At 44.4% G+C, this 27,819-nt stretch overlaps 1 protein-coding gene and 1 long non-coding RNA gene across 4 annotated transcripts; one reads left to right on the forward strand and one right to left on the reverse strand.

Moving 5' to 3' along the window:
* The first annotated feature begins 182 nt into the window (after positions 1-182).
* wdr36 (WD repeat domain 36) lies at positions 183-25,980 on the forward strand. Of its 2 annotated transcripts, XM_051938667.1 has the most exons (24): positions 183-465; positions 745-772; positions 2,615-2,715; positions 2,807-2,924; positions 3,007-3,139; positions 3,640-3,694; positions 9,868-10,000; positions 10,079-10,254; positions 10,332-10,452; positions 11,587-11,652; positions 12,578-12,667; positions 12,779-12,921; positions 20,404-20,521; positions 20,595-20,760; positions 21,545-21,653; positions 21,728-21,807; positions 21,952-22,059; positions 22,149-22,380; positions 22,474-22,587; positions 22,651-22,729; positions 22,820-23,007; positions 23,743-25,077; positions 25,180-25,277; positions 25,363-25,980. In XM_051938667.1, the coding sequence occupies exons 1-22, from the start codon at positions 319-321 to the stop codon at positions 23,890-23,892; spliced, it is 2,655 nt and encodes an 884-aa protein (XP_051794627.1). In that variant the 5' UTR covers positions 183-318; the 3' UTR covers positions 23,893-25,077; positions 25,180-25,277; positions 25,363-25,980. The 2 variants fall into 2 exon arrangements, with proteins under 2 accessions (XP_051794627.1, XP_051794626.1); XM_051938666.1 differs by having other exon boundaries at positions 23,743-25,277.
* On the reverse strand, positions 25,976-27,225 carry LOC127530874 (uncharacterized). Of its 2 annotated transcripts, XR_007937618.1 has the most exons (3): positions 26,842-27,225; positions 26,548-26,563; positions 25,976-26,476 (listed from the first exon to the last, which is right to left on the reverse strand). It is a non-coding gene; the product is annotated as an uncharacterized LOC127530874 (long non-coding RNA). The 2 variants fall into 2 exon arrangements; XR_007937617.1 differs by having other exon boundaries at positions 25,976-26,563.
* Between the last annotated feature and the right edge of the window lie 594 nt (positions 27,226-27,819).

Genomic DNA, 27,819 nt, shown 5'->3' on the forward strand with positions numbered 1-27,819 from the left:
CTTCCTCCATTATTGTTTTTAATACTTTATTCATTATTTTAAACATCTTGACCCTTTTTTTCAGCTTTTTCTTTTTTTTTTCCGTTTTCTCTGAACGGAACTAACGGAGGCGGAACGTTTACATAAACGGACAGTTTAGATTCGGTTCCACCGGATGTTGATCTTCAGAGCGGAACCGTCGTTCTGTCGGTGTGTGTTTGTAGTCGGACTGACTTCCTGGCAGCTCCTCCATGTGTTTTCTCTCCGTCGTGCCCGTCGGTCTCCAGCAGAGTTGTTTGTTAGAGCTGTTTAACGGTCACCGGTTAACGGCTACCGGACATGGCAGACGGCGGCAGCTCGTTGTTCTCCGGTTTCCGGGTTCTGGGTCTGTATTCTAACCACGTCCCGCACGCACTCCGGTACCACCTGAAGCACCGGGAGTTCTACGTGGTGACGGCGGCGGGAAGGAGCTTCCACACCTTCAACGTGAGTGACGTAGAGAGGATGATTGATTGATTGATCGATTGATTGATTGATTGATTGATTGATGCAGGTGAACAGGTTGGACATTGTTACCTTATTATTGTTCTTTGGTCATTGATTAGTGGTTATTGATGTTGGATTATTGACCTATGTATCAGAGCTCTGAGGTCGTCCAATCAGCGGCTGCTTGTAGTACCGGGTCTAAAGAAAACCCTGGGCTGCTGGAAAGGACGATAGAAATAAACTCTGATTGATTGATTGATTGATTGTTGATTGTTGCAGGTGAACCGGCTGGGGATCGTTGCTGTCAGTGAGTAATTAATAAATTAATCTTCTGTTCAATTCTCTCTGATGATGCAGCTCAGAGTTCTGCTCTCTGATTGGCTGATCTGTTTTTTTTCCCTTTTATTGAAAATAAGAGCAATACACTAAACAATACAGTAGACAATACAATGGAAAGAAAAAAAAAATCACAAAACACATACAAGACATTCATTCACAGCATCACTCACAACATCCCCCCCCCATCCCCCACGCACAATATTTAGGTTGCAGTATCATTACAGACAGCATATAACAATTCATTACCATTTGTAACAGTGCAGAACATAACAATAAATCACAGAGTCATATTAGGACAGTATCTTTCAAAGAGCTCATGGGTTTTAGCAGCTTTTTTGTGGTGAACCTGTCTAATCACATTCACATATTGTTTTACTTCATTATAGAATTTATTCCAATTTGGTTTCTCTTCAGCCCATTTAACTTTCGTAGTGTCTACAGATACGGACCCGTACCCGCAGCCTGTGGCCTACGGATACGGCACTTTACCTTATCATAAATATTAATGAGACGGACATGAATATTAATGAGCCGGCTGATGAACGCGCTTTGTGATTGGCTGGTAATCCGACGTACATAAATATTAATGAGCCGGCTTGGTAATCCGAGTGATGAAGGCGCTTCCGTGATTCGAGGTGAATCTGCGTGCCGAGCCTGTCATGTCAGTCATCTGCTGTTCTCTTTTCTATCATGCATAATGTCTTATAAATATCATTATCTGACTTTTTCACGGACAGCGATTTGGGGGTTGAAATCAGCACTACTATTAAAAATAGCAAAACTTTTTATTCACGTGACCCTGTTCTAATAAAGCACAAACAGCAAACAAAACAAATGGCGGAACTAACAGCCAGCAAACTACAAGTATTTTTTTACCTTCAAAAGTAGCGACAGACTATTACATATTAACAACCTAAACAAAACCCTGACGTATTTTCTACGTCTGTCAACACAGACACTGTCACAGTCACTTTAATGTTAGCGGACTCTGTTGAATGGCTAAGTTACATAACCACAAACAAATCTCACAATATCACAGTAAATCGAGTTTGTGGGTTTTTTTAATTCATGCCGAATTAAAGAGCTGCTCCTCACCATTCACGAGTGTTTGTTTCATATTCGACATCCTTAACTTTATCTTGTAAATTAGCGTCCGAAATTAAATGGGAACATTTGCAATGGAGTTCGTCAGCCGCTTCCACCACTGAACGCGGTAAACTAATTAATAGGAACTGGACTTCAAACAATTTAGACACGGCGTCTAAAAGCGTAAAAACTGCAATGTCTAAAGTGTGAGAGGAGACGGTGTATTTTTGGTTAAATTATACAATGTTCGCCGTCAAAGTCATTCATATAAACTGCCTGTAATGTGCAGCAAATAGTAGTTAACCGGCGCCAGCTCTTCAGTGACCTTAACGGGTCCGTACCTCTAGTACAGATGCTACGGGTACGGGTCCGTACCCGTAGCATCAACCTTTAACTTTATGAATATAATATTTCCCTAAAGTGACAATCAGTTGTATAAAAGTTGACAGATCTTTATTGAGTACTTTTTTAACATTAAATAAGATGTCCTTCTCCCGGAGGCAGATTGTTCACCCAGATATATCTGATATAAATTGCTGTACTTTAGTCCAGAATATCTTACTGTGCACACACAGAAAAAACATGAGGAATAGTCTCTATCTCACTATCACAAAAACTACAATTATAACTGATATCTAATTTAAACCTTTGTAATGTTTTTTTTTAGCAGGATAAATATTGTGGAAGATTGGCTGATCTGTTGTGATGTAATGTGGTTTCCTAGGTAACTGCATGTCCAGTGACATCACCTGCTTGGCGGCTGACAGGATGTTGGTGTTCGCTGCCAGCGGACCCCTCGTCAGCGCCTTCGCCAGGAACAAAGAGGTCAGAGACAGGAAGTGGCGTAGTTAGCTGTTAGCACCTTAACATGTAAGTGTTCGGACATTAGCGTGTCTGACCCTCTGCTGTCTCTCAGGTGGTCATGCGTTACCATGGTCACCAACAGGATATACGCCTGCTGCTGCCTCTGGGTGATCAGTTGATCTCTGCTGACAGCGGTGGTGATGTCATCGTGTGGGATGTCCAGGGAGGAGGTGAGCTAGAGGGGACGTAAATTTAGGTACTTTCCCACACCTGGACTGTTTTCCATCATGCCTTGCTCTCTCTGTGTCCCAGATGTCTACCTGCGGCTGCACTTCGACCCCAACACCTTTGACGTGTCGGCCATGATGCACCCCAGCACCTACCTGAACAAGGTGCTGCTGGGCAGCTCCCAGGGTGCACTGCAGCTCTGGAACATCAAGACCAGGTTGGCATGTTAGTATGTTAAAATGTTAGTATGTTAGAATGGTAGTATGTTAGAATGTTAGCATGTTAATATGTTAAAATGTTAGCAAGTTAACATGTTAATATGTTAGAATTTTAGCACGTTAGCATGTTCACATGTTAGAATGTTAGCATGTTAGTATGTTAGAATGTTCGTATGTTAGAACATTAGCATGTTAGAACGTTAGCATGGTAATATGTTAAAATGTTAGCAAGTTAACATGTTAATATGTTAGAATTTTAGCACGTTAGCATGTTAGAATGTTAGCATGTTAGTATGTTGGAATGTTAAAATGTTCGCATGTTAGAATGTTAGCTTGTTCGTATGTTAGAACATTAGTATGTTAGAACGTTAGCATGTTAGTATGTTAGAACATTAACATGCTAGTCTGTTAGAATGTTAGCATGTTTGAATATTAGCGGATTAGCATGCTTTACGCTTCAACACAACAGCTGACTGTGAATCCTGTGTTTGGTCATCAGTAAGCTGCTGTTCACCTTCAAAGGCTGGTCAGCTGGAGTCACCGCTCTGCAGCAGGTCAGTTATTGATCATTAGTCCATCCATCCATCCATCCATCCATCCATCCATTCATCCATACATTATCCATCCATCCATCGGGTCATGGAGGCAGCAGATGAAGCAGATCATTCCAGGCGTTCCTCCTCCCAGCAACACTTCCAGCTCTTCCTGGTGGATCCCAAGGCGTTCCCAGGCCAGATGAGATATATGATCCCTCCATGTTCTGGTTCTACCTTGGGGTCTCCTCCCAGGAGGACGTGTTCAGAAAACCTCCAAAGGAAGTCTCCCTGGAGGATCTGAATCAGATGTCCAAACCATCTCCACTGGTTCCTTCAGAGGTGAAGGATCAGCAGCTCTACTCTGAGCTCCCTCCAGATGTCTGATCTTCTCCTCCTATCTCTGAGGCTGAGCCCAGACACCTTACAGAGGAAGCTCATTTCAGACGCTTGTATCCATGATCTCTGATGATCATAGGTGAGGGTTGGAACGTAGATGGATGGTAAACTGAGATCTTAGACCTAAGGTGTTCTGGTACCAGGTACGCCTATGAGAACCTTCTGCTCCAACATGGTGTTTTTGTTATGTCCAGTCTATGACTAACACAGAAGTCCAATAACAGAACACCACTTGGGTTCAGATCGGGCCGTTCCTCCCAACCACTTCCTCCAGGTTTCTCCATCGTTGCCCATGTGAGCGTTGAAGTCCTCCAGGAGAACTATAAAGTCTCCAGGTGGTACCCCTTCCAGGAACCACCCAGAGACTCCAAGAAGGTCGAATACTCTGACCTGGTGTTCGGTTCACAGTAACAGACAACAATCAGAGTTTATCCTCAGAGAGGAGACCCTCTGGTTCTCCAGGGAGAACTCCAACAAAGTGGTTCTCAGGCGGGGGCTCTGAGTTTCCCCACACCAATCCAGAACCTCTCACCCAGGGCAACTCCAGAAAAGGAGAGTCCAACCCCTCTCCAGGATTCTGTTTCCAGAACCATTGCTGTGTGTGGAGGTGAGCCCAAACATACAGTGCCTATCATAAGTATGCACCCCCTTTGATGTTTCACCCTTTTATTGCTTTCATAAATCAATCATGGTCATTAAAATTTAGCTTTTTTAACAAAAAAATTTATTGGAAAAAACTCTGTAATGTCAAAGTGAAAACAGATTTCTATAAAGTAATGTTAATGAAAGACAATTATATAAATGAAAATAATTGTTTGCATAATTATTCCCCCCCTTCAAGTCAGTATTTAGTAGATGCACCTTTGGCTGCAATCACAGCAGTGAGTCTGTGTGGATAGGTCTCAATCAGTCTGCACATCTGCCCACTGCAATTTTGCTCCATTCTTCTTTGCAAAACTGCTCAAGCTCTGTCAGGTTGTGCGGGTATCGGGCATGAACAGCCCTTTTCAAGTCCAGCCACAAATTCTCTATAGGATTGAGGTCTGGGCTTTGACTCGGCCACTCCAGAACATTTACCTGGTTCTTTTTTAACCATTCCTGTGTAGCTTTTGCAGTATGTTTTGGATCATTGTCCATCCATCCATTTTCCTCCGCTTATCCGGGGCCGGGTCGCGGGGGCAGCAGGCGAAGTAGGTCGTTCCAGACGTCCCTCCCCCCCGGCGACGCTTTCCAGCTCTTCCTGGGGGATCCCAAGGCGTTCCCAGGCCAGACGAGATATATAATCTCTCCAGCGAGTTCTGGGTCTGCCCCGGGGTCTCCTCCCAGACGGACGTGCTCGGAAAACCTCCAGAGGAAGTCTCCCTGGAGGCATCTGAATCAGGTGGCAAAACCACCTCAACTGGCTCCTTTCGATGCGAAGGAGCAGCGGCTCTACTCCAAGCTCCCTCCGGATGTCTGAGCTCCTCACCCTATCTCTAAGGCTGAGCCCAGCCACCCTACAGAGGAAGCTCATTTCGGCCGCTTGTATCCGCGATCTTGTTCTTTCGGTCACTACCCAAAGCTCATGACCATAGGTGAGGGTTGGAACATAGATGGACTGGTAAATCGAGAGCTTCGCCTTACGGCTCAGCTCCCTCTTCACCACGACGGTTCGGTACAACGCCCGCATTACTGCTGACGCCGCACCAATCCGCCTGTCCATCTCTCGCTCCATTTTCCCATCACTCGTGAACAAGATCCCGAGATACTTAAACTCCTTCGCTTGGGGAAGCAACTCCCCCCCAACCCGGAGGAAGCACTCCACCGGTTTCCGGCAGAGAACCATGGCCTCGGACTTGGAGGTGCTGATCCGCATCCCTGCCGCTTCACACTCGGCTGCAAACCGCTCCAGTGCGTGCCGGAGGTCATGGTCTGAGGATGCCAACAAAACCACATCATCCGCAAAAAGCAGAGAAGCGATCCTGAGGCTCCCAAACCGAAAACCCTCCCCACCACGACTGCGCCTTGAAATCCTGTCCATGAAAACCACAAACAGGATTGGAGACAAGGGGCAGCCCTGGCGGAGTCCAACACCCACCGGAAACGTGTCTGACTTAATGCCGAGTATGCGGACACAGCTCTCACTTTGGTTGTACAGGGACCGAACGGCCCGTAACAACGAGCCTCGGACCCCATACTCCCGCAGTGCCCCCCACAAAGCCCCTCGGGGGACACGGTCGTACACCTTCTCCAGATCTACAAAACGCATGTAGACTGGCAGGTCATACTCCCATGACCCCCTCAGCAGCTCTGCAAGGGTAAAGAGCTGGTCCGCTGTTCCACGACCGGGACGGAATCCGCATTGCTCCTCCTGAATCCGAGGTTCGACTATCGGCCGAATCCTCCCTTCCAGCACCCTAGAGTAAACTTTCCCGGGGAGGCTGAGAAGTGTGATACCACGGTAGTTGGCACACACTCTTCGATCCCCCTTTTTAAAAATAGGGACCACCACCCCAGTCTGCCACTCCCCAGGTACTGTACCCGATGCCCACACGACATTGTATAAACGTGTCAACCAAGACAGTCCAACAATGTCCAGAGCCTTCAGCATCTCAGGGCGAATCTCGTCCACACCTGGCGCCTTGCCACCGAGGAGCTTTTTAACTACCTCGGCGACCTCTGCCACGGATATGGAAGACCTTAATGAGAACGACAAAAGGTAAAGCCGCTACCTCGCCCGGGATAGGGAAACCGGGGCCTTCCCCTGGAGCCAGACCTGGGGGGGGAGCTCGCACAGGAGCGTTTGGTGGCCGAGCCTTGGGGTCCCGTGGGGCTCGGTCGGGCAAAGCCCGAAAAAGTAACACGGGGCCACCGCCCAGTGGGCCCACCACCTACAGGGCAGGAAGTTGGGGTTGGGTGCTATGCCCACCGGGCAGTAGGCAGGAGCGGGTGCCTAGGTGTGCCGCCCCCTGGTGGCGTAGACTAGCTCTGGGGACGTGGAACGTCACCTCACTGGCGGGGAAGGAACCTGAGCTGGTGCGGGAGGTGGAGCGATACCGGCTAGATATAGTTGGGCTCGCCTCCACGCACAGCAAGGGTTCTGGAACCAGAATCCTGGAGAGGGGTTGGACTCTCTCCTACTCCGGAGTTGCCCAGGGTGAGAGGCGCCGGGCGGGTGTGGGGATACTCACAAGCCCCCGGCTGAGCGCCGCTTTGTTGGAGTTCTCCCCGGAGAACGAGAGGGTCGCCTCTCTGCGACTTCGTGTTGCAGGGGGGAAAATTCTGACTGTTGTCTGTGCTTATGCGCCGAACAGCAGTTCAGAGTATTCGACCTTCTTGGAGTCTCTGGGTGGGGTCCTGGAAGGGGTACCGCCCGGGGATTCCATAGTTCTCCTGGGAGACTTCAACTCTCACGTGAGCAACGATGGAGAAACCTGGAGGGGGGTGATTGGGAGGAACGGCCTGCCCAATCTGAACCCGAGTGGTGTTTTGTTATTGGTCTTCTGTGCTAGTCATGGTTTGGCCATAACAAACACCATGTTCGAGCATAAGGTTGCTCATAAGTGTACTTGTTACCAGAGCACCTTAGACCAAAGGTCGATGATCGACTTTATAGTCGTATCGTCAGACCTGCGGCCGTATGTCTTGGACACTCGGGTGAAGAGAGGTGCAGAGCTGTCAACTGATCACCACCTGGTGGTGAGTTGGATCCGATGGCGGGGAAGACTGCCGGACAGACCTGGTAAACCCAAACGTGTAGTGCGGGTGAACTGGGAACGTCTGGCGGAGGACCCTGTCCGTAGGGTTTTCAACTCCCACCTCCGGAAGAGTTTCTCCTGCATCCCGGGGGAGGTTGGGGACATGGATTCTGAGTGGTCCATGTTCAAAGCCTCCATTGCAGAAGCAGCTGTTAGGAGCTGTGGATCATTGTCTTGCTGGAAAATAAATCTTCTCCCAAGGCGTAGTTCTCTTGCAGACTGAAAAAGAGTGTCCCCCAGGGTTTCAGTGTATTTTGCAGCATTCATTCTGCCCTCTATCTTTACAAGCCTTCCAGGTCCAGTAGCTGAGAAACATCCCCACAGCATGATGCTGCCACCACCATGCTTCACAGTGGGGATGGTGTGTTTTTGGTGATGTGCAGTGTTTGGTTTCCGCCAAACATGACGTCTTGTCTGATAGCCAAAAAGCTCAATTTTGGTCTCATCAGACCAAAGAATCTTCTTCCACTTGACCATGGAGTCTTCCACGTGCTTTTTGGCAAACTCTAGTCAAGATCTAATCTGACTTTTCTTCAACAGTGGCTTTCTCATTGCCACTCTCCCATAAAGCTTTGACCGGTGAAGAACCCGGGCAGCAGTTGCTACATGCACAGTCTCTCCCATCTCAGCAGCTGAAGCTTGTAACTCCTTCAGAGTAGTTGTAGGGGTCTTGGTGGCTTCTCTCACTAGTCTTCTACTTGTAGGTCACTCAGTTTACGAGGGCGGCCTGATCTAGGCAGATTCACACAAGTGCCATATTCCTTCCATTTCTTGATAATTGATTTCACTGAACTCCGGGGGATGTTCAGTGCCTTGGAAATGTTTTTGTAACCATCCCCTGAATTGTACTTCTCAATAACCCTTTCCCTGAGTCGCTTAGAGTGTTCTTCTGTCTTCATGGTGTAATGGTAGCCAGGAATACTGATCAACCACTCTCTGGACCCTTCAGACACAGATGTTTTACAACTCAATCACTTGAAACACACCCACACCACTCAGGTGATCTTCATTTCACTGATAGTGAGACTATTGGCAACAATCTGATGGACCTCTATTGAATTAGACCATTAAATTAAAAAGGGGGTGAATAATTATGCAAACAATTATTTTTATTTATATAATTTTCTTTCATTAACATTACTTTATAGAAATCTGTTTTCACTTTGACAGAGTTTTTTCCAATTTTTTTTTTTTAAAGCCAAATTTTATTGACCATGATTGATTTATGAAAGCAATAAAAGGGTAAAACATCAAAGGGGTGAATACTTATGATAGGCACTGTATCTAGCCGGTATTGCTCCACCTCCATCAGCTCAGGTTCCTTCCCCACCAGAAAAGTGACGTTCCATGTCCCCACAGCTAGTCTACACCACTATGGGGCGGTGTGCCTCGACGTCCGCTCCCGCCTGCTGCCTGGTGGACATAGAACCTGACCCTGATTTTCTGAAAGGTGAGGGGTGGACCTACTGGGCGGTGGCCAGTGTTTCTTCTTCAGGCTGTGCCCCATGGGGCTCCAAGGTTCGGCCACCAGGTGCTCTCTGGCTCCAGGAAGAGGAACCGGTTTGCCTGATCCGGGGAGGTGGCAGCTTTCCTTTTACGTTTTGTAATCAGGGTTTTCTGAATCCCTCTTCGTCTGGTCCCTCCTCCAGGACAGTTTGCCTTAGGGGACCCTACCAGGGGCTAATGTCCTGGACAACACAGCACCCAGGATCACAGGGACAGTCAAACCCCTCCACCGTGATCAGCTGCCAATTCATAGGGGGACATGTTTCATTGTCTTTCAACTCTTTGTCGGCAAATTAAGTTTCGTTTTAAATTAGTGAAAGAACATAAAGCTCCCGTTAAACGATCTCTGATGACGCCAGGCTTGGTTTTAGATCAATTTCTAGTTTCTCTTCAACTGAATCAATAAAAGGTTTGTTTCTGCAGCTTCTCGTCCACATCAGAACTATCCAACAGTTTCTGTGGTTTCCGAGTTTAAGTTCCTTTCTATCTTTGCATCTTTGTTGTTGTTGGTAGAAATATGAGCCAGAGCTTCACTAAATCTTCTTTTCCCAGAGTCCTGCGGTGGACGTAGTCGGTATCGGCACGGCAACCGGCCGCATCATTATCCATAACATCCGACTGGACGAGACGCTGATGAACTTCATGCAGGACTGGGGACCAATCACATCGCTGGCTTTCAGAACAGGTAAGTGTGACACGTAACGGCAGTCAGAGCCAATCAGGAGCCAGCATGGCGTACGCATCATATTTCTCTCTCCGTCAGACGGTCCTCCTGTCGTGGCGTCCGGCAGCCCTCAGGGCCACATTGCATTCTGGGATTTGGAGCGTCGTCAGCTGGTTTCTCAACAGAGACACGCCCACAGAACAGCCGTTGCTGCGGCAACATTCCTGCAGGGAGAGCCACTATTGGTCACCAACGGAGCTGACAACGCCATCAAGGTAGAGACAGGTGTGGATCCACTGATAGCACCTTTTATTTTCACCTGTTGAGTGAATCAAAGGCTTTTCCTCCTCAGGTGTGGATATTTGACCAGGAAGGGGGCGGAGCCAGACTGCTGCGGAGTCGTCAGGGCCACAGTGCCCCGCCTACTTCCATCCATCACCACGGTAATGATGGAAAAAATATCCTCAGTGCAGGTAAATAAACATCAGAAGCCAGTACACATGTTGCTGTGTTGTGTATTTATTGTGTGTTTATGTGTTTATATTGTGTATTTATTGTGCATATATTGTGTATCTTGCAGTAATGCTGATAGTATTGAATAGAGTGCCTGTATATCAGAGTGGCGACAACTGGGGATTTGACGCCATTTTGTTTCCATTCACTCAATATGGGACCCACAGCGCGAGGTGCACATTCACGAAAACTAGCTATTTGTGGATTGTTTACTGATTTCAAGACATGTTTTGGACAAAATATTTTACTGGCTTGTTTTGTCTGGATGTCCAAGGTTGGATTATGGCCGATTTTTGTGGAATATTTTCATCTGTGACTAGTTATGAGGATTCAAAGGTGAGTTGTGCTGTTTACGTCATTTGTTGTTTGTTGGACAAATGTGTTTATATTACCCGCTGTGGTAATCACATCTGAAAGTGGTTTATATCGGCGGATTCATGAGAATCTAAGCTTTCCATGGGTGTATGATGTTTCTATCATCGAGTTTGCAGCTTCGGTCAATTTAGCAAAATACGTTTGCACATACGGTCGCGCTGAAGTTTAACGGGTTACCCCGTTAAACTTCAGCGGCCCGTATTTCATGCATCTCCATGCATGAAAATGGTCAAAGTCAAAATAACCACAACTGGCTAAAATCACATCAAACTTTTCTATCTGTCATTCACCCATACATCATAACATGAAAGTACATACATGGGACTAACCTGGCACAAAAATCATGATGAAGTCGGTTTCCATCCCACTCTGCAGACTTTATTTTCCCACAGTTTCCTTCTTTCAATATCAACTATTATTAACTATTACTGGGAAATCTAAACATGTGGAATCCCTTCTCCGATCGATTTGTGCACCCAAAGGCACAACAGCCCGTCATTTTTCAGGTATTTAGGAAGCGATAAAGGACCTAGAATTACTCTCTGCGGTGTAAACAACGTTAACAGGAAAACCCGGCGTTCATGAATTGGAAACAAAATGGCGCCTATAGATCACGTGACCAAAATTTTTTGGACCCGTCATGTCGCCACTCTGGTTATACATGTTATATAGGTTATACAGGCACTCTAGTATTGAATGTGTGTTTATGCCCCCTACAGGTCAGGACGGGACGCTGCAGTCATTCTCCACCGTCCATGAACGTTTCAACAAGAACCTGGGTCACGGTGGGTCCTACAGTCTGACGTACAGTCTGATGTACAGTCTGACGGACAAACTGATATACAGTCTGATCTAGTCTGACCTACAGTCTGATCTGCAGTCTGATGTACAGTCTGATCTACAGTGTGATCTAGGCTGACCTACAGTCTGACCTACAGTCTGGCCTACAGTCTGGCCTACAGTCTGACCTACAGTCTGATCTACAGTCTGATCTACAGTCTGATCTACAGTCTGAGCTACAGTCTGATGTACAGTCTGATGTACAGTCTGATCTACAGTGTGATCTAGGCTGACCTACAGTCTGACCTACAGTCTGGCCTACAGTCTGACGTACAGTCTGGCCTACAGTCTGGCCTACAGTCTGACCTACAGTCTGATCTACAGTCTGAGCTACAGTCTGATGTACAGTCTGATCTACAGTCTGATCTACAGTGTGATCTAGGCTGACCTACAGTCTGACCTACAGTCTGGCCTACAGTCTGACGTACAGTCTGGCCTACAGTCTGACCTACAGTCTGATCTACAGTCTGACCTACAGTCTGACTTACAGTCTGATTTATTGTCTGATCTACAGTCTGACTTACAGTCTGATGGACAGTCTGACCTACAGTCTGACCAACAGTCTGATTTACAGTCTGATCTACAGTCTGATCTCCAGTCTGATCTGCAGTCTGACCTACAGTCTGACTTACAGTCTGATTTAGTGTCTGACCTACAGTCTGATCTACAGTCTGATCTACAGTCTGATCTACAGTCTGATCTACAGTCTGATCTGCAGTCTGACCTACAGTCTGACTTACAGTCTGATTTAGTGTCTGACCTACAGTCTGATCTACAGTCTGATCTACAGTCTGATCTACAGTCTGATCTACAGTCTGATCTACAGTCTGATCTACAGTCTGATCTGCAGTCTGACTGTTTTCCTTTTAGGCTCCGTCAGCAGGAGGAAGGAGAAGAAGAAGAAGAAAGGTCTGACCTATGAGGAGCTGCGTCTGCCTGCCATCACCTCCTTCTCCTCCGGTGGGCACTCCTTCTCTTCCTCCTCCTTCTCTTCCTCCTCCTCCTCCTCTTCCTTCTCCTCTTCGTCCTCCTGCTCCCCTATCAGCTGATCTGCTCTCTGTTGATTGACAGCTGTCACTCGTCAGTCGGACTGGGACGGCATCGTTGCATGTCATAGGGGTCGCCAAGCAGCCACCACATGGAATTACCAGCGGTGCACCATGGGAGCTCATCACCTGCAGCCCCCAGGAGGCCGGAGGGACTCCATCGCCACGGTAACGGGATGTTTGTTTTTGTTTTGTTTTTTCCTTTTTTATTTCTCTCTTCATATGCTTTATTGACAAAAAGCAAACAAGTATGGCAACATTCATTCAATAAACATCAGAATATTATAAAAAAGATTGCCAAGGGAACAACATCCTAGCAACAAAAGAACATGAAAAAAACATACACATCAAATTTCAAATCAATGGAATCAGATTGGATTGAAGTAGAACATAAGAAAACCAAAACACAACCTTTGAAATCTCAAGGGGAAGGGAAGAATATATATTAAAGTTCAACTATCCAATTCCGTAGGGAAGTTTTTTAAGATGTTATATAGTTTCTGTGCTTTTGTACCTTTTAGAAGTTTGAGCGAATTCATGTATAATTTAAACTCATTCAGAAAAACCATAAATTTGGGAGATGATTTCAATATCCTGTTCTTATGGATAAAGAATTTTGCTAAAACAAAGAATCACATTACAGCAGAGTTCATCCATTTCGTTTGTCAGAATTATGCCAAAGGTTATATCATCTCTGGAAATAGAACCTGGAAGAAGTGGAAGTTTGGGTTTGATCCAGTCGTGAATTTTAAACCAGAATGTTTGAACAACACCACATGAGACAAAAACATGGTTTGTAGTTTCAGTGTCATTTCCACAAGGTTGATGCTAGAGGTACGGACCCGTACCCGTAGCATCTGTACTAGAGGTACGGACCCGTTAAGGTCACTGAAGAGCTGGCGCCGGTTAACTACTATTTGCTGCACATTACAGGCAGTTTATATGAATGACTTTGACGGCGAACATTGTATAATTTAACCAAAAATACACCGTCTCCTCTCACACTTTAGACATTGCAGTTTTTACGCTTTTAGACGCCGTGTCTAAATTGTTTGAAGTCCAGTTCCTATTAATTAGTTTACCGCGTTCAGAGGTGGAAGCGGCTGACGAACTCCATTGCAAATGTTCCCATTTAATTTCGAACGCTAATTTACAAGATAAAGTTAAGGATGTCGAATATGAAACAAACACTGGTGAATGGTGAGGAGCAGCTCTTTAATTCGGCATGAATTTAAAAAAACCCACAAACTCGATTTACTGTGATATTGTGAGATTTGTTTGTGGTGATGTAACTTAGCCATTCAACAGAGTCCGCTAACATTAAAGTGACTGTGACAGGGTCTGTGTTGACAGACGTAGAAAATACGTCAGGGTTTTGTTTAGGTTGTTAATATGTAATAGTCTGTCGCTACTTTTGAAGGTAAAAAAATACTTGTAGTTTGCTGGCTGTTAGTTCCGCCATTTGTTTTGTTTGCTGTTTGTGCTTTATTAGAACAGGGTCACGTGAATAAAAAGTTTTGCTATTTTTAATAGTAGTGCTGATTTCAACCCCCAAATCGCTGTCCGTGAAAAAGTCAGATAATGATATTTATAAGACATTATGCATGATAGAAAAGAGAACAGCAGATGACTGACATGACAGGCTCGGCACGCAGATTCACCTCGAATCACGGAAGCGCCTTCATCACTCGGATTACCAAGACGGCTCATTAATATTTATGTACGTCGGATTACCAGCCAATCACAAAGCGCGTTCATCAGCCGGCTCATTAATATTCATGTCCGTCTCATTAATATTTATGATAAGGTAAAGTGCCGTATCCGTAGGCCACAGGCTGCGGGTACGGGTCCGTATCTGAAGACACTACCTTTCCACAAAATGTGCACATTTTATCATCAATGTTGAAACGCATTCTGAGTAATTCTTTAGAGGGATAAATATTGTTCATAATTTTAAAATGTGTTTTCTTTACTTTGGGGGGTAAAGGAAATGTTCGATACGTTGTCCTTAGTTTATCAATTGAGTGTTTATCAAACTTGTACAGAATGTCATTTTTGTTTTGTCTACCGGGGAATAATGTGTCAGTAAGGCAGTTTCTTACAAAGGTCTTGTTACAGTTTTTGTCCAGGATTGAAATCCCTTGTATTGATGGGAGGCGAGCTGTGGTGTCATAGGATGGTGTGTCACTATGTTTTTGTCAAAAATGTAAATTCTTGAGGGAGTGCTTTGTGTAAATTAATAAAATCCGATTTAGAGGGGTTGAATTTAAATTTAGCACAAAATAGTTGATAATCCAATAAATTACCACTGAAATCCATTAAATCAGATATGGACCATACGTTTTCCTTCTACCAGTCTGGATAAAATAAGGACTTATTTCGGTACAGTATATATCTATTATTCCAGAGCATAGCAGAGTGGGGGGGGGGGGGGGTAAATTATGCACATATATCATTTTCTAATATAACAGAATTTGTCTATGGAACTCTGATAAAGATATCGGTAGTTTATCGATGTTGTGGTCAGCTAGGAGAAGACATTTCAATCCTCCAGTCTTATTAAATAGGGAATTGAGTTGCTATTGATTTTCAAAGTTCCATGAAGGCATTCAAAGTCAATAACTTTCAGGCCACCATCCTTAATATCTTTAACCATATTGCTTCTTTTCATATAGTGCGGTTTATTTCTCCAAATGAAGTTTAGGTTGATTTGGTTGATAGATTTTATCAGTTTATTTGGAACGGCATTAGAGTAGGCTGGATAAATACACCTCGATAAACATTCCATCTTGGTTCAGTAAATCCGGCCGAGAATGGAGAGGTCTCTTTGGAGCCATGAATTTAATTTGGCTTTACACTCCTCTAATTTGTTTTCTACATTTCAGAGTTGACTCTGTTGTTGGCTTTTGGTAAGGTCAATACCCAAGTATTTGAGTTCTGATTTCAGAGGGATATTACAAATGTCTGCTAAAGGTGTATCATGAATCACAAGTAATTCACATTTGTTTAGGTTCAGGGTTAAACCTGATGTTCTAATTCTGTCGATAGCTATTGGAACTTGATGTTTGTCATGTAGAAAGATTGTCCTGTCATCTGCTAATTGGCTAATGACAATATCAGTGCCCAATACATTTAATTGCTTGATGTCCTTCCAATTTTTAATGTAGATTGCCAACATTTCTGTGACTAGAATAAATAAGTATGGTGAAATGGGACAACCCTGTGGAATCCCTACATTAACATTGAAACTGGGGGTGGATCCATGAGGTAGAATGACACAGCTGCTGATATTCTGATACAACCCCCCCACTAAATTCATAAATTTGATTCCAAAACCTAATTGTTGGAGAACTTGAAAAATAAACGAGTGTTCTACAGAGTCAAAGGCTTTGTAGAAATCTAAAAATAAAAGAAAACCATCATCTATAATTTGATCTCTATATTCAGTGATGTCCATTACCAGCCTGATGTTATTGTGAATTGATCTTCCTTTTAAAAAGCCAGACTGTGTTTCTGCAATAAGATAAAAATCCCTGTTTGGAGACGAATGGTAAAACTGTAGGTAAGTAGTTTATGATCAGAATTTCTGACAGTAATCGGCCTTCTGTTTTCAAGACGTCTAGAGTCTTTGCCAGATTAATGAATTAAAATGATAAGCCCGTGTCTCATTGTGGGTGGAAGCGTACAATTTTCAAATATTTCCAAAAAAACTTGATGTAGCAATACTTTTAAATCATCCCAAAAGTGTCTGTAAAAGTCTCCAGTGAGTCCGTCTGAACCAGGAGCCTTGTTCAGAGAGAGGCGGCTGATTGCTTTGTCCATTTCAGACATTGTTATTTCTTTGTCACATGTTTGAAACCTTCTTCAACTTTGGGAATATATTTGTCTATGTCTTGTAGGAACGCAAGGCAGTCTTCATTAGAAAATTTAGAACTGTAAAGTCGTTTATAGAATTTAAGTATTTCTAATGAGATCACCTTTGGATCTGTAGTTTCTGTATTATCAACCATTAAGGAACTGATGCTGTTTCAGTGTTTCCCCTCCTATATGACCGACTAGGCGGGCCGCCTCGCTGCTATAGGCCACCGCCTCACTGGTCCGCACCAAAAAAACAAAAACAAGTAATGCTAAATATTAGAAAGCATTGACACATAAGTCCGGTATATTCGCCGCTGAAATCAACAGAATGGCAGCCTTTTCTCGCCATGGGTGAAGACAGCAGGCACATCCCTGTTGGTCGGTAACACTCAGTTCTCTATGACATCCCGCAAGTTCGTGTTTCAAATGTCGGTCGTTCCGATTGGCGAACAACGAGCATGGCGGACAAGAAGCGGCAGCGCTCCATGGTTTCGTTTTTCGGGGCTAAAAGCAGGTGTGTATCACAGACATATGTCAAATTAAGGATCAAAACTATCGCATGTCATCAAAATAAAGTGAGCAACGCAGTGTAGGCATCGATCTCGCTTCCTTTACTGAGTTACTGTTCTGTTGTCCGCGGCGATACGAACTGACAGCGACTGTAAAAATGGCTCCAGTTAAAACATTTAGGCGACAAAACCCGTTCTACCCAACGAGACAAATGATTTCAACGGAATATAAAGTTCCTAGTTTCTTTTGATAAAATGATTTATAGAGTGCCTGAAATTACATCATTCAATGGCAAAACAAATTCTGTGTTCAAATTCTAGTTCTGTGTTCAAAAAGGGAACAGTTTTGAAAACAGAACTAACTCCTTCAGAAAACCAGTTGTTAACCCAGAGTTTAAGTTTTCTTTCACATTTTTTAAGTAAAATGAAGGTCATAAGCTTTTTATTATAAATAAAAATGAATTTGGTGCCTAACATGTAGTTGTTTTTAGAAAAAAGTAAAAGTCACCACTTGATTCCAGATTCAAGTCCTTTGTCGTCTTTTTCAAATGTGTAATAAGAACTGATGTGGCATTTTGGAATGGAGTGGAAATCTGACCAGAATATAACAGACTGGACTAGTTGACATGTTTTGATCACAAGAACAAGTGGGTTTATATTTGTCAGATTTTCTCCCTATCACTGATTTTTAGAAAAGAAACATGAAAATTTTATTTAATTTAGTTTTTGGAAATGGCTACAAATACAACAAAATGTGCTCCACATTGTGCCAGAATGCCCCATTTTGCATCTTGATTTTCAACATTTTTCCGGGGGGGGGTGCATGCCCCCGCACCCCCCTAGTTACTTCGTGTCTCTGGCGCCACCCACCACCTCACAGCCATTTCAACCCAGGGGAAACACTGCTGTTTCTCCCTTGTCTTCTTTTCTCCAGACCACCAAACTATGCTGAGTTCCCCCCCCCCCCCCATCCATTTAGCCCTTGATCTAACAAAGGCCCCTTGTGCTCTGTGAATATATATTTTGTCCAATTCAGATTTAATATTCAGAATTTTCTGTTTATCAGTTTCAGTAGGGTTAAGTTTATTGCAGTAAACATTTAATTGGTTGATAATGTCTAGCTCCTTCTTCTCAAAATCCTTTTTTAACTTTTTACTGAATGAGATAGTAAACTGGTGTATTTTGTACTTTAGAAATTCCCATTTTTTAATGGGTGTTGATAGTTCTTCTGAGTCTGTAATATCTGAAATTCGTCATTTGAGCTTTTTACAATAATTATCATTCTTAAGTAGACTTGCATTAAACTTCCAAAATTTGAATGAGTAAGTTCTCCTGTTGTTAGGTTTCATGTGATCAGTCAGTGGAGCAGCAGAGATATGAGGTTATAGCAAAGCAGGTGGTTTGCAATGAACCAGGAGTCAATCCTAGACTTATAATTGGAGTTGAACCATGAGAACTGAAATGTTCCAGGATTTAAATGTCTCCAAACATCAGTTAAGCTTGGAGTATAGCAAAAGTTGGTAAAAGTGTCGTTCGGATGACTTGCAGGGAATCTAGAGGGAAATTTGTCATAGAAGTCATCATGGACTAGATTAAGGTCACCCCCAATTATAACATTATCAGATGAGTGTAATGACTTAATATTATCTAAGTGTATGCCAATCTGTTCAAACAGGTTTTATTCTCATTGTTTCCATTGTAACCATATATGTTGACCAAAATGAATTTGATATCATCCAGGGTTATGACAAATATCAACCAGTGACCATTAACATCTGCCAAATGAGAAATGACCCGACCCTTGAGATTGTTTAGGAGGATGGCGACCCCTGCTGACCTTGAAGAGCCATGGCTTAAATAAATGTCATCTCTCCATTGTGTGGACCAAAATGTGACATCTTCAGCTTTGGAATGAGTTTCTTGTAGAACGACTATATTAGCATTCTTTCCTTTACAGAACAAAAAGAAGCTTTTCCTCTTGGTTATATCTCTGAGAACCCTTGCATTAATAGATATGAAAGAAATGTCATCTTTTAGATGAAACATACAACACAAAAATGAATGGAGTTATCGTAACTGTTTTAGAACAAAAATTAGGTGTTACGTAGAATACTAATCATTTGCAGTAGCAGAACCTTGAGAACATCAATTCATCAAAAACTCGCTTGCAGGCTTAGATATCCTGCGTTGATGTGACTATGGTACGACTCTCTGTCCGTTAATGAAAGCATGGGGGCCTGGGAACATAGTCTTATGTCCTGCCTTCCTCGCTCGTTCAACTTTTGGCCAAACAGCCTGTCGTGCCTCTCAGTCAGTTTTGGTGAGATCTTCTGCAAAGCGAATGTTGAGCTCTCTGCAGACGGGGTGTTGTTTGGTGGTTCGCCAGAGTTCATCTCTGAAGTGCCTTCCAGTGAAGTGCATGATGATCTGACGGGGACGGTCGGCGACGTTTGGTCCTAGACGATGCAAGAGTCAAGGATGAAGTTCATGTTCTCCTTCCAGTGTGGGACAATCTTTCCGAGGATGTCCTTGATGATCTGATGAATTTTTTCTTCCTTCAGGCCATTTAGTCTTAGGTTCCATCTCCTTTGGTATCGCTCCATTTCTGTGGTTCTCTCTCCCAACTCTGTGTTTTTCTCTCTGAGTTTTTTCACTTCTATCTCCAATTCTTAGTTTTTTTCTTTGCATTCTTTAATTTCGGCTGAATTAAATTCAACTGCTTTTGTGATGTTGGCCATGGTGATTGTGTTCTGTTTCAATTCTAGTTTGAATTCCTCCATCATATTTTTAAGTGACCCAATCGCAGCCAGAATTGCAACAGTTGAGGCATTTCCATTCTCCTCTTCTACAGTCATGTTCTCCTCTCCTCTTTGTTTTTTCAGTGGAGCTGATGGTTTGGATGGAGATGCTAGAGAGTTCTTTACGCCTTTGGCGTTTGTTTCCATGTTCTCTTGTCCCGGGCCACAGTAATCGTGTTGTAGGAGAGCTTTAGCTTTAGCGCTACTTTTAGCCATATTGTACGTCGTGTTTGGAGATACTTACAGAATACTGAACAGTTCTGACTTGACTTCGTTAGGTTTTACAGCCTTCATAGAGACGTTACGTGAGTTTTGAGTTCGTATTATCTAATTTTCAAGGTTTGCTACTCGGAGCTGGTTACAAGGTGGCTGCTCCCTCCGCCGTCTTGCCCGGAAAACCCGGTAACAGGATGTTTAAACCTGTTCCTCTAAGCTCCTCCCCTGCAGCGTCTCATGGTCACATGACTTCCTGTCTCTGTTCACAGGCCGTTGACATCACTTCCTGTGGAAACTTTGCAGTGGTTGGCTCGTCCTGCGGCCGCGTCGACGTCTACAATCTGCAGTCTGGTCTGCACCGCGGTTGCTACGGAGACGAGGAGAAAGGTGTGTTCGCTTCTTTGTTGTCTGTGATTGATCGACTGTATCTCTCTGTCATTAACCACAACCCCTGCACCAGCACACAGTGGCGTGGTGCGAGGCGTCGCCACGGATACCCTCAACCAGCTGACCCTCACAGCTGGCTCTGATTGGCTGCTGAAGTTCTGGCGCTTCAAAATGAAGAAACAGGAAGAACAGCTGAAGCTAAGCTCTGCGCCAGCCAGCATGATGCTGCATAGAGACAGGTAGTTAACAGATAGCGTGATGCTACATAGAGACAGGTAGCTAACAGATAGCATGATGCTACATAGAGACAGGTAGCTAACAGATAGCATGATGCTACATAGAGACAGGTAGCTAACAGCTGACATGATGCTACATAGAGACAGGTAGCTAACAGCTGGCATGATGCTACATAGAGACAGGTAGCTAACAGCTGGCATGATACCACATAGATACAGGTAGCTAACAGCTAGCATGATGCTACATAGAGACAGGTAGCTAACAAATAGCATGATGCTACATAGAGACAGGTAGCTAACAGCTGACATGATGCTACATAGAGACAGGTAGCTAACAGCTGACATGATGCTACATAGAGACAGGTAGCTAACAGCTGGCATGATGCTATATAGAGACAGGTAGCTAACAGCAAGCATGATACTACATAGATACAGGTAGCTAACAGCTAGCATGATGCTACATAGAGACAGGTATCTAACAGCTGGCATGATGCTATATAGAGACAGGTAGCTAACAGCTAGCATGATGCTACATAGAGACAGGTAGCTAACAGATAGCATGATGCTACATAGAGACAGGTAGCTAACAGCTAGCATGATGCTACATAGAGACAGGGAGCTAACAGCTGACATGATGCTACATAGAGACAGGTAGCTAACAGATAGCATGATGCTACATAGAGACAGGTAGCTAACAGATAGCATGAGGCTACATAGAGACAGGTAGCTAACAGATAGCATGATGCTACACACACAGATCAAATGTTGTTCTGTTTTATTATTTTAGCGGGATGCTAGCATTAGCGTTGGATAACTTCACTGTGGTGGTTGTCGACATAGAAACCAGAAGAGTCGTCAGAAAGTTTGCTGGTCATCATGGCAGCATCAACGACATGGTAGGTGTGGTCAAAGCTAGATCAGCTTGCAGCCTGCTAATAACAGGACATGCTAACAGTTTCTGGTGTTCCAGACTTTCAGTCCTGATGGCCGCTGGCTGGTTACCGTGGCGATGGACTGCACCATCCGTACCTGGGACCTCCCCTCTGGATGGTGAGAATGGAGCAGTCCATTGATGTTTTATTAACAACAGGATTCATGAAACTTTATTCAATCATCAACAGTTTCAGCTTCACATCCTGTTGGTAAGCAATTGCTGATCAGGACCAATCAATAATCCTTTTATTCTCTCCTCAGTCTTGTTGACTGTTTCCTGGTTGCCATGGCGCCAGTGGGTGTGTCCTTGTCGCCGACCGGAGACTTCCTGGCGACGGCTCACATCGACAGTCTGGGTGTTTACCTCTGGTCTGTATCCAATCACATCGTCCTGTACAGATGATGTCACTGTGTCCTAATCCTGTATCAGCCAATCACAGTGTAGCTGTCCTCCTCAGGACCAATAAGAGTCTGTGTGGGCCTGTGGGGCTCCGCCCCCTCCCAGCCGACTACCAACCACCTGTGGAGACGCTGCCGGGTGTTGTGCCCGTCGAGCCAGAGCAGGAAGTGACATCAGAGGAGGCTGACGATGCGTACCAGTCAGCTGAGCAGCTGGGGGCGGAGCTTGTGACTCTGTCTCTGCTGCCGGAGTCTCGCTGGACGAGTTTGCTGCACCTGGACGCCATCAAGGTGAGCTTAGTGATGTCAGAAAGTCTGCAGGTGAGTTTAGTGATGTCAGAGAGTCGTCCAGGTGAGAGCTGATTTAACGTTCTTATGTTTCAGAGGAGGAACAAACCTGTGGCGCCCCCTGTAGCTCCACCCACTGCGCCCTTCTTCCTGCCAACGCTTCCTGGTCTTACACCTCGATTCTCATTGCCGACGGCGACCGAAGGACAGGTAGCTGCTTGTTCAGGTGTGTTTTGTCACTGTGTGTTCAGACAGTAACCTGCTGTGTTTCAGTCCAAGCTGCTGGTCGGATCGCTGCTGCAGACGTCAGAGTTCTGTTCGGTTCTGGAGGAGGCGAGTCGGTCCGGATCCTGTGAGTTAAACAACATCCCATAATAGCCTAGCAGTAGCTGTGTGGTCTGTTGATGAGTCCTGATCTGGAATCAATCACATCCATCTGCAGTCGACCGTCCGCTGCGTCTCCTGAAGGATTGTGGGCCGGCAGCGCTCTCCGTAGAACTCACCTGTCTGACATCAGAGGGGGGCGGGGCCAATAGCCTGCTGCTCGCCTTCATTCACATGATTGACAGCATGCTGACTAGTGGGCGGGACTTTGACCTGGCTCACGCTTACCTGGCGCTCTTCCTGAAGGTGGGCCAATCAGAGAGCCGCATTTTATTGTCACCACATCTCTGTTTGTTTAGATCTGTTTATTTACATCTCTGTTTACAACTGTTTGTTTACATCATTGTTTACATCTGTTTGTTAACATCACTGTTTACATCTGTTTGTTTACATCACTGTTTATTTACATCTGTTTGTTTACATCACTGTTTACATCTGTTTGTTTACATCACTGTTTATTTACATCTGTTTGTTTACATCACTGTTTATTTACATCTGTTTGTTTACATCACTGTTTACATCTGTTTGTTTACATCACTGTTTACATCTCTGTTTGTTTACATCACTGTTTACATCTGTTTGTTTACATCACTGTTTATTTACATCTGTTTGTTTACATCACTGTTTACATCTGTTTGTTTACATCACTGTTTATTTACATCTCTGTTTATTTACATCTCCGTTTACAACTGTTTGTTTACATCTCTGTTTACAACTGTTTGTTTACATCTCTGTTTGTTTACATCTCTGTTTATTTACATCTCCGTTTACAACTGTTTGTTTACATCTCTGTTTACAACTGTTTGTTTACATCTCTGTTTGTTTACATCACTGTTTATTTACATCTGTTTGTTTACATCTCTGTTTATTTACAACTGTTTGTTTACATCACTGTTTACATCTCTGTTTGTTTACATCTCTGTTTATTTATATCTCTGTTTGTTTACATCTTTGTTTACATCTGTGTTTGTTTGTTTTCAGCTCCACCTGCGCTCTCTGTCGCAGGACGCCGTCGCCATGGCAGCACTGCTCAGCCTCTCAGCCCGGATGGAGGCGGTGTGGGTGGGGCTACGAGCGTCATTTGATCAATCACTGTGTCTGCTGTCGTACACCAAGAGTGCACTGCTGTGACACACACACACACACACACACACACACACACACACACACACACACACACACACACACACACACACACACACACACACAGAGTTTTGTATTTTATTAAAGTTCTGGTCTGTGATTGGTCTTCGTGTGTTTGTGTTTCTGATCCAATCGGTTTCCTCTAAAGTCTCAGAGCGTTTTTCTTAAAGGACCAGGGGGGTATTCCATGAAGCTGGCTTAGGTCTAAGCCTGGCTTATTTCGGTCAGCTTCGCTAACTTTAGTGAGAGTTTAGTTCCACCAACAAGGCTTAGGGCTAGCCTGGCTTGGTAACCATGGTAACTCAGCCAGAGCGACAAGCCTGGTCCGGGGCAGGCTAACAGTCAAGCTTACTTTAGCTCCATGTCAGAGAAGGTTCTGACGAGCTTCAGAAAGACGCCTGTGAACCGCATGTTACACATTAAATTCATCTTGATCTGGGGCCTGTTTCATGAAGCAGGTTCACTGAAAACTCTGAGTTTCTTAACCCTGAAATGAGGGAAACTCAGAGTTTTCCGTTTCACAAAGCGAGGTAACTTAACCCTGAGACAGAGGGGTAACTCTAGCCTGTTTCACAAAGAGGGGTAACTTCAACTCTCGGTCAGTTACCGCAGTAACAGACTCTATGACTCTAACCTGGTCACCAGCAGGTTTATCTGAGAAAACCTCCAGTTTCTCTCCATCTCCGCCCTCTTTCAGCCACACGCTGTTTCATTTCCTCATTCATTCAGTCAGTAAGCGAGCGAGTTTTGGTGTAGAACAGCTTTTATTAACGATCCAGTGGATAAAGGAGCAGCATTACTGCACAGATCATTAAATATTCGTCGGTAGATTGTTATCAGACCGAGCATAAATGTTCTCGCATTTCCGGACAATTATCGGTTTGAGCGGTACCGTTTCATAATCGTTTCAAGTCCATAATCTACATAAACAACCTAATCCGTCCTTACATTTACATTACCAACCAGTCATGCTCTCACATCCAGCAGATATTGTGTGTTGCTGCGGTTCTTTGCAAATGAAAGTTTTTATATGATGTCAGAGATGCAGAGTAAGACAACTGTATGGAGGACAGTCAGAAAAGTTTTCCTGGCTCTGAAACGACTTTTACCATCATTGTGGTTTTCCTGGACATAAACCTGTCAGAACATCAAGGAGGATCCACAGGATTACAGGTGAATGATGTAGAGATCTGTTAAATTCATTTTAAATCATATTCTGTTAATGACATTGTGCTGCAGCCTCAGACTGGGATTAGTCATTTTAATTTCTTTTAGGATTTCCCAGTGTGATTGGCTGCATAGATGCACACACATCCCCATCACAGCTCCCTCACATCATGAACAGGAAGTCCATTCACAGCATAAATGTGCAGGTAGGCTACAGGTAGACTGACTACTGTTTCTAAATGTTAAAGACTGCATCATAGTTCAACATCTGTCATTCTCTGCACTGTCCAGATCATATGTGATGCTGCATACATCATTTCTAATGTGGAGGCCACGTGGTCTGGGTCTGTTCATGACTCCAGGATTTATGGAGAGTCTAACCTGAGCAACAGACTGCAGCGTGGTCAGCAGCATAAAGATTTTCACAATAGAATTCTCTTGTCTCCCTCCTTTAATATGCTCTGATGTATCCACTATACATTACAGGAGAATTTGATGGCCTTCTGCTGGGTGACAGGGGTTACCATGACAACCCAGGCCGATGACCTCATACCCTAACCCTGAACCAGGCCCCCAACAGAACTTCAACCGGACTCACTGCAGGACCAGAGCCCGGGTGGAGATGACCATAGGCCTGCTGAAAGCCCGTTTCCAGAGCCTACGTCTCCTCAGGGTGACCCCTGAGAGGGCCTGTGATATTACTGTGGCATGTGTTGTTCTTCATAATATTACCACTATTAGAGGAGAGCAACACCCTGCCCTACAAACTGAAGACCCAGATGATGAGCCCATCCACCTGCAGCTATCCAGGACAGCAGAGCAGTCAGAGACACCGTATGCAAGAATCACTTTAGAGTTTAAGTCTCCATCATCACCACCACAGCAAATAAAGACATGATACACATTTCATTTGCTCTTCTTTATTTCCTACAAATAAACAGTTCAGTTCATGTTCCAGTAGTTAACATAATTCACCTGTGACCATCACCACCTCTAACTTGTGCTCCACTATTTCAATTTCCAGATCTGTCCTCCTAATCTGTTTTTTGGATTTTTCTCAGCAAATGCAGTTTGTAAATCTGTTTTACTGATAACTGGGAATACATAGAGGACATTCAATTATACAGTTGCACATAAATTCCACAGAATGAAGCTCTGGTGTTTCCTGAACATCCATCTCACTGTGTCAGTCTGTGCAGTGGAAGCTGAGGAACCATCCTGCTGCTGTCCAGCCATGCTCTGTTAAAAAGGATGAGAATGTGCAATACTTCAGTGTAGGCTAAATGTCACACTCTATATTCCACCCAAAATGTGAATGAGAAGAGAACTATCAGTAACATAGCTCTGTATGTCTTTCTGGATCCCCCTCTGTAAAGGCAGCAGACACAGTTTCATCCTCTTCATCCTAGATCAGTGACATGTTTCAGTAAACTTAAACTACCATTTGGAGAAATCTGTGGAGTGTTGCCTACTTACAGTTACAAGGTCTGTGCTGTGAAGGAGCCAAAAGACAAAAAAAGACACAAAACAACTGCACAGTCAAACAGCCACTTAATATTTAGGCTACTTTACAATGTAAAACATGATCAACATGAAGTACCTCCATGAGATAATGCTGAGGTCTGACCTGTTTGAACAATGTTTTTATATTTCATCTTAAGCTGCTGCCCTGCAGGATTTCCTCTAAATGAAATAACTTAATATTCTACCATTCAGACAGTTATTCCCTGTAATATTATTACGATTACAAAGGACTACATTTAAACTTACGCATTGATCCGGGCTGTTCTCCACGCCGTCTCTCTCTCTTTTACAGCTGCAGCGGTGTTGCACTTCTTTCTAAAAACGTGTTCAAACTCGCCATATGAGCGCGTTAAAAACTTTCAGTTCAAAAACGCAGCCTTTCGCTTCCCCGTTTCCCCGTTTCCATGGTGACTCGTCGAATCGGGGTTCCATTGATGCTGTCTTTTCAGAGTTGCGGTGCACGCGCGTAACTCCGGGTCTGAATCCCAAACCCCCCTACACACTCCCCCTCCACTACCGAGTGTCACTCCAAAAGAAGTCACACTCACAGCTGTGGAGGGCACCTATTATTGAAGGGGGAGGGTATAAATACGATCGTCAGGAATGGGACGCCCTGTCGCCTCACCGGAAAACGGAAGATGTCATCGCCATGGTAACACAAAGACGCCTACTGTCATGGCTGTAGCGCTGTGGCACAGGTTGCAACTAACAAGGATCGCTGCTGCTTCCAGAAGACGAAAGCATCCCACTTTTTTTCACTCACATGTTTTCCAATCCTATTATCTGGCATTTCAGATCCAACAAATGAATGAATGAATAAATGAATTCTGTCAGTTGTGTTCAAATTTTAAGGTGTCAGGGGGTGCACAATTAAATCAAACGTCAGCAGAGAAGAGGATTTGTTTCTTTTGTTTTATCTTTTTACACCACTCTTTTTGTGATGTTCTGTCAGTGTGAAAAAGGCGTGGGAGAAATAAAGGAGCATGTGGAACTCACATCAATATGTTGTTTCCTCCTCCATTTGGACGTTGCACCTCCTGAAAAAGTTGTCCAGAGTGAGCATCGATGCAGACTCGCTATTTAAGGGCTGAACAGTCCACTCTCCCTCCGCACTACGCGGTTTGGGACGGCCCTTAATATGGAGGACCCTCCACGGGAACACGCAAACGGAGGGGTAGTGTGTAGGGGTAGTGTGGAGGGGTAGTGTGTAGGGGTAGTGTGGAG

This window comes from Acanthochromis polyacanthus, chromosome 18, assembly GCF_021347895.1.
Source record: "Acanthochromis polyacanthus isolate Apoly-LR-REF ecotype Palm Island chromosome 18, KAUST_Apoly_ChrSc, whole genome shotgun sequence".
NCBI classification, from domain to species: domain Eukaryota; kingdom Metazoa; phylum Chordata; class Actinopteri; family Pomacentridae; genus Acanthochromis; species Acanthochromis polyacanthus.